A 19,240-nucleotide genomic window follows, 5' to 3' on the forward strand; every position below is an offset into this window, starting at 1 on the left:
GCCTCTCCTGTGTTTGTTTTTTAATGGATCTGCAACAACTTTGAACACAACTTCCATTTAAATGTCTCTTTTTACTTAGGATGAATGTAAATCTGAGGAAATGCTACTTCAGTGAGCGAGTAGTAAATGTATGGAATAGGCTTCCAGGGAGACAGTGGAATCAGAAAATGTTGATTCTTTATAATATCTCGGAAAATATATAGTTTGCGACATGAATGTACACCCGACTGCCAGGACGGTGGAAGGCAAACTGGATGGAAATACTAGAAAAAGCTTATCAGAAACAAATCTGCTATGATTTTATGTACAGTGGAATCTGCTTTGGCCAAAAAACGGACGTCGGGTAAATCGAACAAAATGGCCAGCCCCGATTCTTTTGTATGCTTACCTGTTGTAAATATGCCTGTTAATTTGGACGAAACTCCGGTTCATTCGGGCAAAATGCCCCATTGGTTGCCTGAACTGAATGTACTCGCTCACACCTTCTGTGTATCGAGGGCAGCCAAGTGGGACACCCGGACGGAGAAGGGAGGAGTCAAATTGAGATTGACAGCAGACTCCAGCCATTCAAAAGTGGCAGGAGTTGGGCTGTCAATCAGTGTGGAGACGGAGGAATGGGGAAGAACAAGGAGGGAATATCGCAATTGATTGACAACTGAGCCGCTAACTTCGGACACAATATACATCACTGATGCATCCAGCATAACTGGTTTCCACTGTATTGTTAACCAGCAAAAGTTATATTATACAAAAATTCTTCTTCCTTCGGTCTGGTACCTTTAAAAATCTTGAGAATGTTTGTTAATTGACCAGAACCGATGAAGAACTTAAATACTGAAATAATGAATGTATAGTTGTGCAAAAAGCTACTCAAACAAAAAGAGGTAACAAGCCAGATGAACAAAATGGAAGGAGATAACAGGGTGATTTATGAAGCAATAATAAAGCTAGATTTGGACAAAATGTAAATATAAAATGAGGTAAGAGTCAGGGGGATGAAAGAGTAAACGGGACCTATGGCGGCAAAGTCTTCCCTAAGATGTTCAATTTCATTAATATAAATTGCTGGATTCTCCCAGAGCTGGTTAAACTCATTCATTTGAACTCAGTGTCTTGAGTTCAAATGAAAGTCAATGGAATCCAAACCCTTGGCTTTGAATTGGATGTGTAAAGCGCTTGAATTCAAATCAATAACTAGCTGAAGTATCTGACCTGCAATTAAACATTAAGGGAGTTCCTTACAGTGAAGGTAGCCTTGACCCGGTGGATGTAAAATCTAATCTGAATGCTTTCTTTCGAATAACGTATGGGATTTAAAATAAAACAATGCACTTCTTTGTTAGGAGTAACAAAATACTAAGCAACACATGGGCAAGATTTTCATTTAAAAAAAATCTAAATCACTCTCATTGTGAGACTCTGATTACAATGCTAACTGTGTTATATAGTGAGTTATTCTAGGCTGCTCAATTCATCTCTTTATAACAAACAAACTACTTGCCTCTAAGTACTGCATGATAACAAGAGAGCAAACAACAATGACAATTTGACATTTATAGAGCGACTTTCATGTCAGCAGAATGTCTGAAAGCACTTTTCAGAGCTTGCTGGAATCCCAAGCTGATTTGTGTGTGTGTGTGTGTGTGTGTGTTGGGTGGGGGGGTAGTTGAAGAAAAGGAAGATAGGTGACCAAAAGCACAAGCTCAAACTGGGCTACACATATTATGGCTGTAATGTTGCACATCTTTAAACGTCGAGATTCGGATCAAACGTATGGTTTAAACTTGGAAATTCCTTGAATACTGAACATAAATTACCTGGGTGTGATGGAAATAGACCCCCACCACTCATGGCACCATTCTCAAAGCCCACATCCGTGAAGTTGGAGCATACCTTTAATAAACAATTCTGTTTCTTTGTTTAGCAAGAAGCCACAATCTCACTAACCAGAGATTGAAAGCAATGATTTGCAAGTCAAATGTAAGACCTAGCTTCAAGGATATCAGCAATGGGAATGCTGTCTGGGCTGCCAGATAATTCATATTCAATACTTGAGAATTTTCTAAATATAGAATGCAAAATTTAGTGTCAGATCTCAAGGTCAGAAGTTTGTGGCTTCCAGCTCCACTGGGAGACGCTACATTACTGGAGTTGCCTCTGTTTCGAATGAAGCATAAGTCAAGGACCCACTTGCTTCTTCATGTGAATGTGGAAAGATTCCATGACACTATTAAAAGACAAAAGGGAGTTTCTCCCGGAGGTTAACAATCCTACAGATTATTTGATTGTTCACCTCTGGTTGTTTTGCAGGAACTTGCTGATACAAGTGGCTGCAGTGTTTGTCAACAAAAAGACTCACTACCCTTGACATTATTATAACTAAAATTATTCTCTGAGATGCTGCAATGAGATAAACTACTATGAAATACATGTCATTTCTTTCTAACGTTGCATTTATAAGATGACTGAATAATTTTGAAGTTTCTATTTGTGCCTTGTTGCTGTGCACAGGTAGTGCAAATGTAATTCATTACATCTTAAATGGATAGAGTTAATGAAGATTTGAGCTCCTTTGCTCACCAATAATCTGAATCACTCTACTAGCTAACCAAACTACCGACTCAGGCTGTGCTCATCGACTTCCTGGGTTTGATCGCTGATTGATCCTAAACAGAACAATGTTTTATGTCTGAGATGAAAGAGGAATGTTAAAATGCAGGCTAATATAGTTCCCGTTTCCAGCAGCACTCCAAAGTACTGATCTGAGTGAGTGAATGAAAGCAAATTCATTTTAAATTCAGCTTGAGGCGCTAGTGTCTTACATGGCGTCCAGCATACCAATCTGCCTTTTGCACAGGCCTGTCAAGTAGTTTGCCAATGTGGTGTCAGAAGACCTTTCGCCTCAGAAGCTACCCAAACCCCAGAAGACTGAATTTCGTCTTCATGTTGACAAATGAACAAGACCAGAATAACAGGGGGTTGATCTTCTGTCAAACAACAGTATTCTGTACAAGAAAGGCATGGTTTCCATTTTCACTGCTCCTATGACCTACAAACTGAAGTCTACCACTAAAGGAATCTTATTAGTTGAAATGTACTTGTAATTGATTTAGAATGTCTTACCATCTACTGCACATTGTACAACACTATCACAATATGTTGCGATTCTTCCCCATAAAAAATGTAACATTTAGTATGGACTTGGCAAAAGGAACTCTTCACTTTTGGTACAATCTTTGTTCTGCATTTCAAAGTCGCACATTAAAGAAAGTTGCCTGATATTCAGCATCGACTTTGCTCAGTTTATTGCAACTTTGATTTTGACATTTTTTGTTTCATCTAAGTCCTGCAGCTTAGTGGTTAGAGCACTCGCCTCGCAAGTGAGAGGACCTGGGTTTGATTCCTGGCAGGGTGAAACGTTGGGCATGTTTCTTTACTCCACACACCTGTTTACCTAGCAGTAAATGGGAAGCCGGTTGTTAGCCAATTGGTGGATCGCTTTTCCAGGGGTAATAATCCCTTCAAAAAAAAATAATACTAATTTGGTCACTCAATCCACAACTGTTTGTGGGACACTGCTGTATGCAATTTGCTGCCGCGTTTCACCCACAAAACATATAGTCAATTCACTTTACATTCTATTCTGTGAAGCACTTCGCGACGTCTAGATGATGTGATAAGGCGCTATATTTTGTGTTTTAATTATTAAACCACTAAAATCCTGCTAATCAGTTACTGAACAATAGTTTTAACAGGTATGGCAGAAAGCCAAGTACATGCATGTACAATGGTGATCCAGAATAATAATAATTATAATAATAATAATAGTCCTTACATTTGCTATTGTGCCTTTCATGTCTGGAGAATGTCTCAAAGTACTTCACAGAATATACTGCAAAGTGTGAAGACTGTGTATTTTTGTCAGGGAACATGGCAGCCAATTGTGCACAGCAATGTCCCACAAATAGCCACAGAACGAATGATCATTTTATTTAGGGAATTGATGGTCAGGACACTGGAAGAAACTCGCTTCATTAAGGTAGATTTGAAGTGAGCATAAACATGAATAACCAACTGGAGCCAGGATGTGGAAGCTGGAAGACAGGTAAATTAAAGCATTTTAAGTTAGTAGAAAAAAATAGAATAAGTAAAAAAAAGCAAAATATATAGAAAATAGTAAAACATAAAAATGGAGCAGAGAGGAAGCAGAAAAGAAACAATTCAAGGGAAAAAAAGTTTAGATAACTCAGTACCGGCAACTCTATGGAGATTCCAGACTGGTTCTGCACATTCAAATTGCACTCTGTGACAGTAAAATGCTAAAATTACAGTAATTAAGCAACTCAATTATCAAGATAGTTTTATTATATATAATAAACCTAGCTTCCACATTCACTTTTTTTTGGAATGAAATTAATAGCTGGAGTTTGATTATTTACAAGAACAAATTACATCTGTTTGGCGCCTTTCACGTTGAGAGGATGTCTCAAGGTGCTAGACAGTCAAGTATTTTGACCTGATCAGGAGGAGTGGACAGTAGGGAGGGTAGGAGGCTGACCGAAGGCGTGGTCAAAGAAGAGAATCTTGAAACGTGCTTTGAAGGAAGGAAGGGAGGGAGGAAGGTGAAGGGACCGTGGGACGGAGTTCCAAAGGGTGGGGGCTGAGAGGCTGAAGGCCCGATCGCCGATGGTGGGGTGGGCCAGGCAGGGGACGTGGAGCAAGCCAGAGCCTGCTGAGTGGAGGGAGCGGACAGGTTGATATGCTGTTAGCAAGTAGTTTACGCTCACACTTGTGCTCACTTGACAAAATGTAGCATTGACTTCAAAAATTAAATACAAAATATACAATTTAAAATAATAGCTATAATAATAATAACAATACTTGCATTTGATATAGAGCTTTTTAGTTCAGGAGTATATCTCAAATCGTTTAACATGATTTACTCTTGGCTGGTTGTGGGACATTGCTGTGCCTTCAAATAAAAGTGACTGCACTTCACAGTATATCTGTTAAGTGCTTCGAGACCTCCTGAAGCTAAAGTATAGTGATGTGTATTCTGTAGGCAAAATGAACTGAAAACAAAACATTTTAAAAACCTGACCAGGTCACTTTCCTTTTCAATCCCTTCTACATTCTCTTCTTCCCCATTTTCTGTACAAATCATTCATCCCATTTGTGATTTCCGCATTTGTTACTTAAACCTAGGTTTAGTTTGACACCTGAAATCCTCTGGTAAGTGAACTGACTGTCTCCAGAGAAAAAAGCAGATTAAATCATTTAATAAAATTCACCATATGTTCAATAAATAAGTGGGGAGCCAAATCAGAAGTTCATATCTAGCAGATTCAGCAATGGATACAGTCAATACAGGCAACACAATTGACCAGTAATTCACTTTGCACAAGATCTACAAGAGTGTTGTTGCCCTGGGAGCATATTCAGTGTCTTCTTTATTGATACATTCCCCTTACAATGTCTTCCAGCTTCCATTCCAAGCCCGCAATATTCTGCAGACGAGAAATATAAAGCAAGGTACAGAGAGTTGCCCCCCTCAAAAGGTCACACTCAAAGATGCCATTAATGACTGCAGGCATTTAATGTCGATTGTTCTCACGTGGACCTTAAAACTACAGGAAGGCTTTAATTACTTTTACATCTAAATGCAGAATAGAATTGATCTAATTAAAAATAAATAAATATGCCGTGAAGAGGGAGTCAGTAAATAATTCAGAACATTCTGATAACGGTGAGGCTACTTGGATTCCATGGTTTGCCTACCAAGCACCATAAAAGCAATGCTATGCACAATGAAACCCCTTCCAAACCAAGTCCCTGTTTGTGCCCCCTGTAGAGCTGCCGATCAAACACTTCTGCACAAAATTATATGCGTTTCTTATTACAAGGAAGGATCTGAGTGAGTGATGTAATGGTGTCTGGCAATGATATTTCATAACTATAAATTATCAAATGCCCAAATCATTTTTAAGTCCTCATTCAGCATGTCACATGCAAGAAAGAGCTTTGTCAGAGCAATCCGTACTTTTGACAGCAACAGTTACGACAAAGTGACCCCATTTACATGAAGTCGATAATGCCAGCTACTATATCAGCAAGATTCAATCTAACAGATCAATTTAATAAAATTGGTATTCTAATCACTTTACACCCAGTCAATATTTTAACTGGTACCGACAATTATCAAATCTTTGTATATAGGCTAACTTAGAAATTCCCCCAAACCTATATCTTCATCTGCTTGAAGTCCAACAATCTTAACTACTGCTTTCTGCCAAGAACGAAGTTAAAGGATCAGATGTATAGAAGTCAAGAGGTCATGTCTCTGTTGATAAGGCTGAACAAATCTTCTCTACTTCTCAAAAATAGGTAACTCAATCCTAAATCTTCCTGAACGGTGAAAAAGTTATTATCTGCCTCTCACTGAAATAAAAACAAGAAGCCAAATACAAACTAACAAATGTAATGGCATAAAATGAGTTGCTTCACAATATGTGTATATTGTTTACATTGTGCTGCTTGTACCAAAATGAAAAAAAAATGTCATGGCAATTCATGATGGAAAATCTGATTAAATCTGTGGTGAGCAATAGTAGTGGATCCCAAAACAAATCCCCATGAAGTCTCACTGTCGATCCTACCTTGAAAAAATGCTTGCCATGGCACATCTATTTACACCGTTGATATACGCAGCAACTGTAAATTGGTTTGGCCTCAGTTCTGAAATGATATGTTGGGCAGTCACACAAACTCTCTACTCTTTAAGAACAATAAAACTGAACACCATACCAAAGTTCTTAGCTGAATTTTCCTGAATTCGATTTGGAGCAAGAAATATAAAGCTTCCCACTGCACACCATTCTTCTATTGGAAAGGATAGGAACATACTCTGTAAGGTTTATTATTAATAATAATCCTTGCATGTGATATCACACCTTTCCCACCAGGAATATGTCTGAAAGCGCTTCAATAAATTTACTATGATGTGTAGTAACTATTATTTTGGAGGCAAACGCAGCAGACAATTTGCACACAACAATTTCCCCCAAACAGCTATGAAGTGAATGATTAATTCAATCTCTGGGATTGTTAGCCAGGAGACCGGGTGAAACCCTCTTCTCTTTTTAAATAGTGCCAAGGGATCTTTATCATCCAACTGAACAAGCAAACTTGACCCATCATCACTTACGAAGGAGAGTACCTCAAATAATATAGCGCTCCCTCAGCACTGTATATTGCTGACCTGGACAATGACATTGTCTTGAATCCACAACCTTTTGACTCAGAGGCAAGAAATCGTGCTACCAACTGGGCTAAGCTGACACCAAACTGTCAAAGTGTTCTCAGCTCATAAATATCACGTCCTACTTCTCACAAGGCACAAACACATTGAAGAAAATGTGTTCCAAAACTTCTTTTTGCCATCCTGAAAGTGCTGTATAATAAGAATGTTGTCTAATGTAGAGACTGAAGAATAGTATTGACCCCTTGCAGTAGCAGTAAAATATTCCCAAGCACAGTAATTGCATCGATCAATTACTAAGTATCAATCAAACAGAGAGATTCATTCTCATTGTACTCTGAATCATTTCAGCAATATTCATTATGGTAATTTCTAATTGCCTGCTTCATTATTATTCAACATAAGCCAGAGGTGGTTTGACCAGTGGAATCTAGGGACATTTCAGAGTGTTACATTTCCATTCGTTAATGTTTATACTTAAACAAGGATATAGGAGTCGAGTTAATGAACTGAGAACTATCCCTCCACCCTGCCCCTTCCTTCAGCTCATGCCTGAAGACCTTCCTATTTGACCGTGACTACGGTCACCTCCCCCTTCCCCTCAGCTCGGGGTCGTGCTCCGCCACTGTCAAGCGCTCTGGGACACTACCCTGCGTGAGGGGCACTATATGAATGCAAGTTGTTGTTGTTGAGAATGGTTCTGTTATCCAGAAATTGTATCTTTGTTTAGGTCAGCCAAGTTTCTGACCATGCAGAAACCCATAATCGCACTTATGAGGATCCATACCAGAGTTCCACATATACATGCCCTCTACATGTAGAAACGTCCCCATATCTGGAATGCAATGCGCACTCTCTCCCTAGAAGTTTGCACTCTGCTTAACTAATTCCAGAGAGTATGAGGTACAGATTGGCAAAAGTCAAGGCTTAGAGGCTTCAAAGTGTGCATTGGAGTATTAATATAATTTAACCAGCTAACACCACATAACTTCACTTTACAGTATATTCTGGGAAGCGCTTTAAGACATCTTGATGACGTGATAAGGCGCTATTAATGCAAGGATTATTATTATTATTGGCGTTGAAAGCACTGTGTGGAAAGCTTATCATTGCTTGTCCAACAAGGTCTATCCTACACAATTTGACTTTGGCTTGCAAGATTTACAGTAACCAAGTGGGAAGAATCCCTGCTCCCAGTGTTTTGGCTGCCTTTACAATGAATCCTGTCGATGAGCCAGGCTAGCTAGCCCACACACAGAGCATTGACCCAATTCCAGCATTGCATTGCCAAGTATGTCATCAGAAAATGAAGACATAAGTTCCAGGAGCACAAGGTGTAACGAGTGGGAGGTCACCTGGAGACGAATAATACAATAAAGAGACAGGATGATAATCTGCAAGCAAAAGCCAACAGTAGTAATGAATGGTGGGCCACTTGGCCATTCTGGAGAATCCAATAAGATTTAAGTTGCAAGTAGGGGCCTGTATAAAGCCCGAGCAAAAGACAAAGACAGGAGTCCTGGTGACCAAAGTCAGGAGAGTGTTGAGATGGTATGATTGACCTATTCTGACTCCAGACATCTGCAACCCAATTCTTCCAAGATACTGCACTGTCGCTTGCTCAAGCTCAGAAGGATACTTAAGTGTGTGCATTTTATTAGTTGTAACGCTCAAAAGGAACAAGACACAAATAATAAACACATGTCCTTGAAATCCTAATTGTGCATTTTGAAGTATTGTTACGGAGCATAATCTCAGAGCAATAACTCACACTCATGCCGTGCACGAACATAACTCTGGTTGAGTTTCATGACAGATGTAAGGGTTTATGTTAACAAGATTTATTTGTTTTGAAACTATAATTCAGGTCATTGCTTTTAATGACTTTCTAAGAAACTCCAAGACAGAAAAACACATGCAACAAGAAGTTTGAGAGTGTGATAACAGGATCCAGTTGTGTTTCCTGACATGTATGTTTATTTGTAGGAGGTGACGGAGGATCTCAATGGTATTAGCAATCAGTCTCCTTAACAGGTAGGGCTTTGTTGGATTTATTCAATTCAATGAACTACCAAAAGTTAATACCTAATTCATAAAACTAGGCCACATGAGGAATGATTAAAGTTAAATAACTCATTACAGCCAGAAGTTACTACACGCTTATTTCAGAATCTCACTATTACTCATCTTGATTGTTATATGTGGCTCTTGACTTCTTAAGCAAACAACTTTAAACCTTTTTTTTAAATAGTCTTTTTGCTAAGAGATTGTAAAGAGATTAATCTTGGAAATATTGCTTCCTAGTTTTCAATTTGATCTGAATGTTGTTACAAGTTATTTTACTGATAAATATTGCATCAAGTTGCCAAAATTCCCATTCAATTCAATATGCTGTTTGCACAAAACAACTACATTGGTGTGAAACATTATTGAAAAATAAGAAATTGACAATGAAGCACAAATGCAGCCAAGGAAGCTTTGTTCAAACCTGAATACAGATTTCATTTGATGAAGGACAGAGATGCTTTCTCCAATATGGTCATCACAATAAATCATTGCCCATGCAAACAGCCTTCCTGAATACTATTAGAGGATGTTATTTCAGAAAATATTCCATTAACTATTTAACCCTTTGATGGCTGCCAGGTCGACAGAGACTCATCTCAGTGGATGTGTATATTTTCCAGCTCAAACGGTTTAACATGCAATGCTAAAATTGATAGAGCCACTCAAATATCAGGAACAGCTTTATTACTATAATATTAGCTAAATCCACTTACTAATACATTCAAAAAAACCTCATTTTAAATTTAAAACTTCACCTTTGGTTCCTCTGTTGCTACTTTCACTTCTATTTTCACTTCTTCCATAGGCCCTATCTTTTAATTTTAACCTGGTTTTCTACTTTGCATCCTTTCTATCTTTTTTTCCTGTCTATTCTTTCCTTTCTTCAAATCATTTCTAATTTCTTAAAAGTGGTTCCTTGCCTTTCTTTCAACCCCCGCCATGCAATTTTGTGGAAAGCAATATAGGGAGACCATTAATAATCATTGCAAGCTATGGGGCATATACTGTATATACTGTATATGCCCCATGGCTTGCAATGATTGATGTCATTGCAACCTTTGCTTTTCAGATTTTTGATGTCTGCAACATTTGTTTTTCAGATTTTTTTAAGCATACACTCATTTCTGCAGAGTCACAAGAGAGTCACTTAAACTACCTACAAAATGCCTGCTCAATGCATCAGCTATTTGGGTACAAAGGCTGACTTGCAAATACCCAAAGAGTTTGACTGGGAGGCAGCTGGGAATAAACATAAGAGAATACAGTATTTGCTTTTGGGGGAAAATCTAAGAGGTGTGACAAGTGTTAGTCAAACAACAATTGTCAAAGTGGTAATAATGAAGGATAAAGGCAACGGAAGAGTTTTTGGGAGAAGGAACCAAAAGAATGAGAGATGCAGAGAGATGGAATAAGATTAAAGACAGAGAAGATAGGGTGAAACTATTGAATGAAATATCGAGGTGAAAAAGTGAGTGGGGAATACAATTTATATTATCACAAATATGTGTGTGTGATATCAGTCAGCTCTAAAGATCACTACGTAGTTACAGTAGTATTGTAGATTAAAGGACAATCAAAAGGATTGCTTTATTGCATTGGTCATTCACTTCATGGCTGTTTGTGAGATATTGGCTGCCACATTTGGCTACAAATACAGTCACTACACTTCACAGAAAATCTAAAGTTCTTGGAGATATTCAATATTAGAAGCGCGGTATGAAATGCAAGGATTGTTATATTACTTCAAAATAAAATGGGGCTTATTTCATTCTTTCACAAAACTTTAAGATGGAGGAATGATTATCTTCTTCAAGTTTATCTTATTAATAAAGATATACATATTTCCAGGTGATACAGCACCCTAACATATTAAACTCATTGAAAGCATTTCTTACACACAATGCTTTGAAGTGTGTTATAATAATAATAATCCTTGCATTTGGCATAGTGCCTTTCACGGTGGTTGGACATCTCAAAGCGCTTCACATGAACTTACTGTGAAGTGCTCACTCCATGGCTGTTTGTGGAACACTGCTATGCACAACTGGCTGCCTCATTTCGGTCACAAAATCCACTTTACAGTATATCCTGTGAAGCGCTTTGAGACATTTAAATGACATGATAAGCCGTGGTATAAAATGCAAGGATTATTATTATTTATTATTATTAAATGGAGTGACTGTGAATTTGTACGTGAACATGGTAAACCAGTTGCATACAGCAATGTTCCAGAAACAGCGTTATGTAAACATGTATGATTTACAGACTTTAAAAGCCCAGGCCTAGCATCACCAAACCATTACGTCATGATTTATCTCATTGTGTTGTCTGCACTATGGGCCTGGATTATTTGCTTAGGTTTCTTAATATAAAAAAGCTTGTTGGACTTAATCGAGGGTGAAAAATTCTGACCTTGTTTAGATAATCCTCTCTAAAATTTGATAACACTATGGTTAATGCACCCTTTTACACTTTCAAACACTTTCAAAGGGCAACTTGCAAATAAGATGTTCTTGTACTATAAAATGTACTTTGAGCAGGATTTTTAGCAGTCAAGAAGATTCTCTTCTCACTCATTTAAAACACGAAGGACAACTCTGACAGGATACATCATGCACGTCTTTGTGAATGAGTTTAGTTGTTCATTAATTTTGACTGTCACATACAGTAAGAGAAAAAGGCAAGCAGCAATTGACCAAGGAGGTCAGCATTACAATGGTTTATTTCAGATATTTAAATGGATCTTTACTTAGCTGTCTGTGTGTCCGAATAAGTCTGATGCTAACAAATGTACAATATAGGAAACGTATTGGGATCTTATATTTTTTTCTATCAGCGGCAGCAGGATAATAATGAATCTGCCATAAAGAAATGTTCGCTCACCATCCACGCGGTGACAAAATCTCCCATCCAGGTTCCGACTGCTGCTAACTTCATGAAGGTCTCGTTTCTTATGCCCATGTGTTCAGTGATGAGGTACATACTGCAGAAAAATGACAAATTGCTATCACTATTACAGAGGACGCAAAACAGAAATATTAAAATATTCACCACAAAACGTCATCTCCTCTGGGATATCGTGCAATTTCAAAAACACTTCCATCAATCTTGCAAATCTCTTCAAATCACCAATGTATTAGGAAATGTGTAGCTCAGAATAAATCCTGGGAATGAGAAACTACCATTCAGCCTACTGAAGTTCATCCCTCTGGTACATTAACTCTTACTATCAGGTTAATTACTATCCACCCAAAGTTTGGGCTTTGCAGCAGTTAACAAGGATCCACTATAGAACATAGTGAGATTTTAGAACTCGCCACTTGGAAGTGGTGGTTGAATCTGATAATATAGATGCATTCATGAGGAATGCTACACCTTTAAAAGAGGAATAGGGGAAGAGAAGGGATTGGGAGGGAGTAAGGATGAATGAAGACTCATATTGAGTATATACACCAGCATGGACTGGTTGAACGAGTGGCCAGTTTCAGTGCTGTACACTCTTTGTAAATCTTTGTAAAGACAGTTCTAACAACCTAACATTTCTTTTCAAAGTTGACAAATGTGTCAGCCTGGTTCAGTTAGTAGCATTCTCGCCTCTGAGTCAGAAGCTTGGATTCAAGCCCTACATGCTGCGACTTTGAACTCTGGTAGTCTAGGCTGACAGTCCACTGTACTGCTAGCAGCATGTTGCAATTTTGAAGATGTATTTCTTTGGATGATGTGTTAAATTGAGGTCCAATCTGAACATTAAAGATCCCGTAATAATAGGGAAAAAGAGAACAGAGTTTCTCTCAGTGTCCTGGCCAGTAATCCCCCAGATAAAATCGGTCATTCACTTCAGAACTATTTGTGGCACATGGCTGTGCATAATTTGGTTACTTTGTTCACCTACAAAATATAGTCACTACACTTTACAGTGAATTCTGTGAAAAGTTTTGAGATGGCCTACTGATGTGAAAGGCACAATATCAAATGTAAGGATTATTATAATAATAATGCTCTCCAAGCATTGGAAGAGTATCACATAGAGTGTATTCGCACGACTCCCTTTTAGCCATTAACTGACAAACACGAACCACTTAGAATTAAAACCTGAATAAAATGTATATACATTGTGAATGAAAGGCCTGTCTGGAAAATAAGTCTCAGTCTGTAAGGATTAACAACTGCAGAGTGGTATTTCCCATATATTTATTTAAACACTTAAAATCACTACTGATGAGAATTGTGCTTTAACAACAAGTTCAAACACTGTAGCCAAAGAGCACTAGCTGAGGATGAATGTGTCATATATTGATCCTGGGTGCTGTAGATTTACATACAAAGTCCTTCACTGTACATCAGCAGACCATCCATGCATTGATTGAATGGAACCCTTTAAAGTTGATGTAGACTTTGTATTTGACTAAGTGCACTTTTAGCTCTGTGTTTGTATAGATTATAACACCTAAACCCTGGGAAGGTGGCAATTGGTTGAGAATTGTTGATGTACCTCTATTTGCTTTATAGCTCAACAACAAGTGTGTCAGACACATATTGATTGAAAAACTGACATTGTACGCTGGCTCACGCCCAATAAAATCTCGACTAAGTAATTGAAAGAAGTCAGTGTCAAAAAGCTGTAACCTTCACAGGCACAAGCAGAGCAGACCCTGAAACCATCTGCTAACATACAATACTTCAGTACAATAAACTCACAAGGAGTTCATGATATCTACTATCCATCCAGTGAGGGCTGAAACTCCAAAACAGACCAGCCAAGCTGGTTCATTGTCAGGACTTGGAAAGGAAGGAATTCTTCTCACTCAGCTCCTGTTAACTCTGAAAATGAAAGACCCAATAGTAGGGTGGCCCTAGCTTAACAAACAGCAAGAAGCTTGCGAGACAGTGTTCTGAAAAGCAAGCTGTGTATTTTGTTTGGTTAGATTCCAGCAGTAAACCAATGTAGAATCTGGGGTCCCCAAATTTTGGCTATTGTCAACCTGCATCAAATACCTCCCAGAATTATATAAACAGGATGCATCCCTCCAGGGAGAGTGTGCATTGCTTTCCAGCCACGGGGAAATTTCCATGACTAAGTGCCACATATATGTTTGGATATTCTTAGGCATAGTGATGGGTTTCTGGATGTGTCTGACCAAAAGAAAAGTACAATAATTGTATTGCTTTCCTGGAGAAGCTCAAGTTCCTTAAGCACTGCTCCATTGTTGGGCTACATTATGGCTTTTTAGACACTTCTTTAAACATGGAATCTCCTAATATTCCTCACCCATGTCCTCATTCTTCCTCCAAAAGAATAAAGGCACCTATAATAAGATCAAAATCCATGTTGCAGTCCTCTTGTGCTTAATGTACAATGTAGTCATTTTATTAGAAATTGTTGCGGTACTGAACAACTCAGGCCAGGATGGTTCAATCTCAGATGTATGCTGCATTGGTTGGCCTTAACCAACAGCAGTTAGATGTAACCAATGGCTTCAAATGTGTCAATGATCCTGATTACCAAGCCCCCAGATGGCAAACACATCTGGATAAAGACAGGATCTACCTCAGCTGTGTGTTTTCCCCCTTCCTCCATCACAATTGAATAGCCTTCCCACACTCAAGGCTTGCACAGAAAGAATGTCACTTGGACAAGGAATCCAAGAAATTGGAAACCTAAAACTTAACAACTGGTTTCGGGAGACAAACTTAATATATACAAAAGCATTTTTTTTAAATGTAACTGTATTGCAATGTGAATAGCTAAGGACAGCAATTTTTTTGAAACAAAGTGTTAATTACTTGAAGGATACTGCTCAAAATATACACATTGCAATAAAAACAATAAATTTACATTGATGTAGTGCCTGTCCTGTTCAGAGGTCATCTCAAAATGCTTTACACAATAGACTGAGAGACTGAGCCAAACATTGCCAAATGTCCATTAAAAATTCTAAATTAACACCGAAGGACATCCAATCGGTTAAATTATTTCGAAGTCTCCTATCTGCAAACCACAATAAAAAATGTACAGGCAATAAGATCAATATGGCTATGCAGAACTTAAACCATTTGGGATCACTCAACTTGTCTTAGAAGGAATGTATCTAGTTTGTTACTCGGTCTTCAATTAAGGAATCTTTTATGTTTGCTCACAGGACTTGTAAAATAAGCCGTTTAAAACCTTTGTTTTTTGTCCTGCTACCAGCTGTCAGCCTGCATTTCATAATGAATATAATGAATGCGTTAAAATATTGAATCTGTAATTGTGAGCGGCTTGAGCCCAGTGTATTCAGTGATATCTGAAGTAAGAGTGTCTCCTTTGTGTGTCACTGTTACAGCACTGCAGATGCTGCTGGAACAGCTTATTAATCTGTGCGAAGGGCAAGTTATAAATCATAAACCATCAATAAACTATTAATTTTAGAATTTCTGATGCAGGCTTCATTTATGCAATTGTAGGTGTACAATGACTGATCTCTTCCACTATCCTAAAATAACTATCTTGATGAGATTAGGGATTTATAGCTGCATTAGCTCAGTTAGAAGTGGAGTGACTTGGACTCAATCCAGCCGCTGAAGTTGATCCTATGGGAGACATTCTCTCTCTGTGTAATTATAATCAATAATTCTTGAGGCTCAGACACACATCCACAGACTAACTATGGCTTTGACGATGTGCCTAAACTGCACAAAAGAAATACATACTTCGTAGGGATTATTTAAAAGAAGAAAATCTGTATTAAAAGTACGCCCTTCTCCCGACTCCAAGGTTCTAGAACATTGCTATGGTAGATATCAACTCTTAGCACAACCAACCCCACTTGAAATCAGCCCTCATTATTACAATAAAGACTGGTACTGTCATTGCCATAACATAAGTAAGGTGAAACAGCATATTCTTAAAAATACCACAGTACTGTTAGGTTATTTTTTCATTGGTTTACTCGATCTTTAACATATTAAAATTGCATTAGCTCACATTAAACAAACAAATAAATGAATATGCAGACAAAGATAGGTACGGGGGGGGGGGAGGGTAAAGCAGACATAAGAATATAAGCAATGCTAGACGAAAATAGACCAAGGTCCATCTGGTTCGCCTTCCATCTTCCTGGCGGTCACATGCACATATGTCCCAAAATACCTTATGTACTACATCCCATAAAGCAAATTTACCTATGTCTTATCTATACTGATAAAGACAAAACGTTTGTGCGTCTGTCTGTGTGACTGCCAATAATCCAATAACCGATTGACAAAGAAACATGATTTATACTTCATCAGAAAGTTCTTGCATGGCGGAGTATCATGGGAATGTTTGTTTTTGGGGATCTCCTATCGTCAATGAGCTATATTAAAACAATGCTTTAATTAAGCCCCAAAATATGAGGTAGGCATAGTATTCTGCAACATAGTAGCAACACAGGAAATCACACACCCTTCTAGAGAGATAGTGCTATACTAATAAAGACAAAATTTCTGTCTGTTTGTCTGTCCGCCAATACCATAATAACCAATTAACGTAGAGACATGATTTATACCTCATCGGAAAGGTCTTGCATTGGGGAGTATCATGGGCATATTTTGGGGGGATCTCCTATTGTTATATAAAGTATAACAGTATAATTTGAAGTATAATAATCTAGTATAAAGTATAATAATCTAATATAAGGTATAATAATACTGAAATCTACATTCCATACTGGATCCTTTGGTTGCAAACGTAGCTATATGGGTACAGCTAGTATCCTATAAAGCAAAGGAGATCAATCTGACAAGCCATCATCGCTGAAACTGGCAAGTTAATGTTTATAATGATCATAACATTTCTAATGCTGATTGTTTCAACAAAAACAACTTGCATTTATATAGCACCCTTCACCCCGGACAGAGTTTCAAATACTATTCTGGCCGCTATGCACCTTATCCATGGCATTCACTGAAAAAGTTAACAACTATAATCAGATTTTTCACCATGATTTATTAACAGTATCATGGTTCTCAAAGGTTAAGATGCAGATGGATGCTTCCATCATCTAACGTTCCCCTGATTCAAGACTTAAACATTCACTGTGGAAAATGCATAGGTAGATAAATGAGTTTAATACCCTAACAGAGTCAAATATAGCTTTAATTTGACTTTTTCAAATATATCCGACATAGTGGTTTTCCTCTTCTCATTCATTTTAAAGGCTCAGTGGCGTATATATGCCAGTGTGGTAATAGCCTGGGCACGTTGCCATGGGAACAACATCCCACTGCAAAGTGCCATTTACGAACACAGAAAGATGAGGTAAGTTTACACAGGTAGCATAGTGTTATTACAATGAAGACTGGAATCAGTCAGCTGAATGTAAACTATTCCTTGGAGAGTTTGAATTCCAACTTCAGTGAAACTGCCGCACAGAGTAACATCAGTCTGTGATCAATTGAAGGAGTGATGCAGCTTTCATTACGCCTTTGCAATAATGTTAAACTGAATATACCTCTCCCTTTTTTTCCTGCCAGAGTAACTAAACTAACAGTTCTTCTAAGGAATCAACATTCAGATAATGGGTCAATGGGATAATGAGGGGAAATTGCGGAACATGATCATTGTTGTCACATCTTACAGCACAAATTTCCCCCCAATGGGCAGTTGGGGTGTTGCATCACTGTATTATAATTCCATCATTTTAGCTAAGTGTAAGAAAAGGGACAACTAAGGGACTTAAAGGAAACAAATTCATTTGGTTACTAAGTTGTCATCTGCAACATAGGTACAGCGCTGTGAGACATACTGTCATAAGGATTCAAGGAACAGATGCAGAGGATAAATAGGTTCGCTAGGGATTCGTTTCTCCATGATGCCATCTGTGCTGAAGCAGTGAATCTGGTGATTATTGAGGTGGGACAGAGCATTGGAGCCTATATAGCTACCTTGCTCATCTTACCATATGGCAGGATTTCTCCTGGAATGTGGTAGCAGGTATACCACCTGTGATTGGAATAATCACAGCGCCTTGGGAGGCCTCACGACGTGAAAGGCACTGTACAAACATAATTTTGTATTGTATAATATCCAAAACTAGTACTGAGCCATGGCCTGTGTAATACAAATCTAATTAAATATTCAAACGACTATTGAGTAGATGCCAAGTGTTTTATGACACAGGGTGTCATAAAATGACACAAATTTCAATTTATTTGGGACACACAGTGACTAAAAAGAAAAGGAAACAAAAAATCCAGTGACCTTCTATATTGCAGGGCAAGAAACTAGCCTAATGTGAAGCCAGCTGAAGACCATAAGACGTATTAAACATGTGATGAGAAGAAACAGCTGAATTCAGATTTTTTTGAGAGGTAACTAAACTATGTGATGAGTCTCTCTTTGAATTGGAGCCATGAAATGTTACAACACTGAAGAAAGCTATTCAGCCCATCAAGTCTGTCCTGGCTCTTTGAAAGCGCAATCCATTTCAGTCCCACTTACCTGCCTTTTCTCCATATCCCTGCAAATTACTCTGTGTAGTCTATCTATATAGACTATATATCTATATAGATATTTATATAGCACCTTTCACGTCAGGAGGACATCTCAAAATGCTCAACACTAGATCTCTCTTGAAAGCTAATACAAATCTTCTCTCTACCGCCGCATCAGACAGGATAATCCATACCTTAATATCCCTTCCAAATCTCCCCCATTTACTTATCCATTTCTCTTGATCCTAAATTTCCATTGTTACTTCAGTTATGATGGTAAGACGACCTTGGTGATTTCCACAACCAACTTCAATGATGGTTGTCTATTGAGTTTCAAAATGCATTGCATTTATAATCTTATAAATTGATAATCATATCTCTCAATGTGAAATGTGTCATACCAAAAGCATTATTTTTAGGATTATTATTAATAAATCGGGAAAGTAACAGGTGCAGTACAAG

At 38.1% G+C, this 19,240-nt stretch overlaps 1 protein-coding gene across 2 annotated transcripts in view; it reads right to left on the reverse strand.

Annotated features, from left to right (window-relative positions):
* tmem117 (transmembrane protein 117) overlaps positions 1-19,240 on the reverse strand; it is a 112,311-nt gene that overhangs the window by 47,335 nt on the left and 45,736 nt on the right. For both annotated transcript variants that reach the window (XM_007903723.2, XM_042335483.1), the window contains exon 4: positions 12,209-12,308. In XM_007903723.2, the coding sequence (XP_007901914.1) occupies positions 12,209-12,308 (100 nt within the window). The remainder of the gene's footprint in view (positions 1-12,208; positions 12,309-19,240) is intronic.

This window comes from Callorhinchus milii, unplaced genomic scaffold (genome assembly GCF_018977255.1).
Source record: "Callorhinchus milii isolate IMCB2004 unplaced genomic scaffold, IMCB_Cmil_1.0 Scaffold5, whole genome shotgun sequence".
NCBI classification, from domain to species: Eukaryota; Metazoa; Chordata; class Chondrichthyes; order Chimaeriformes; family Callorhinchidae; genus Callorhinchus; species Callorhinchus milii.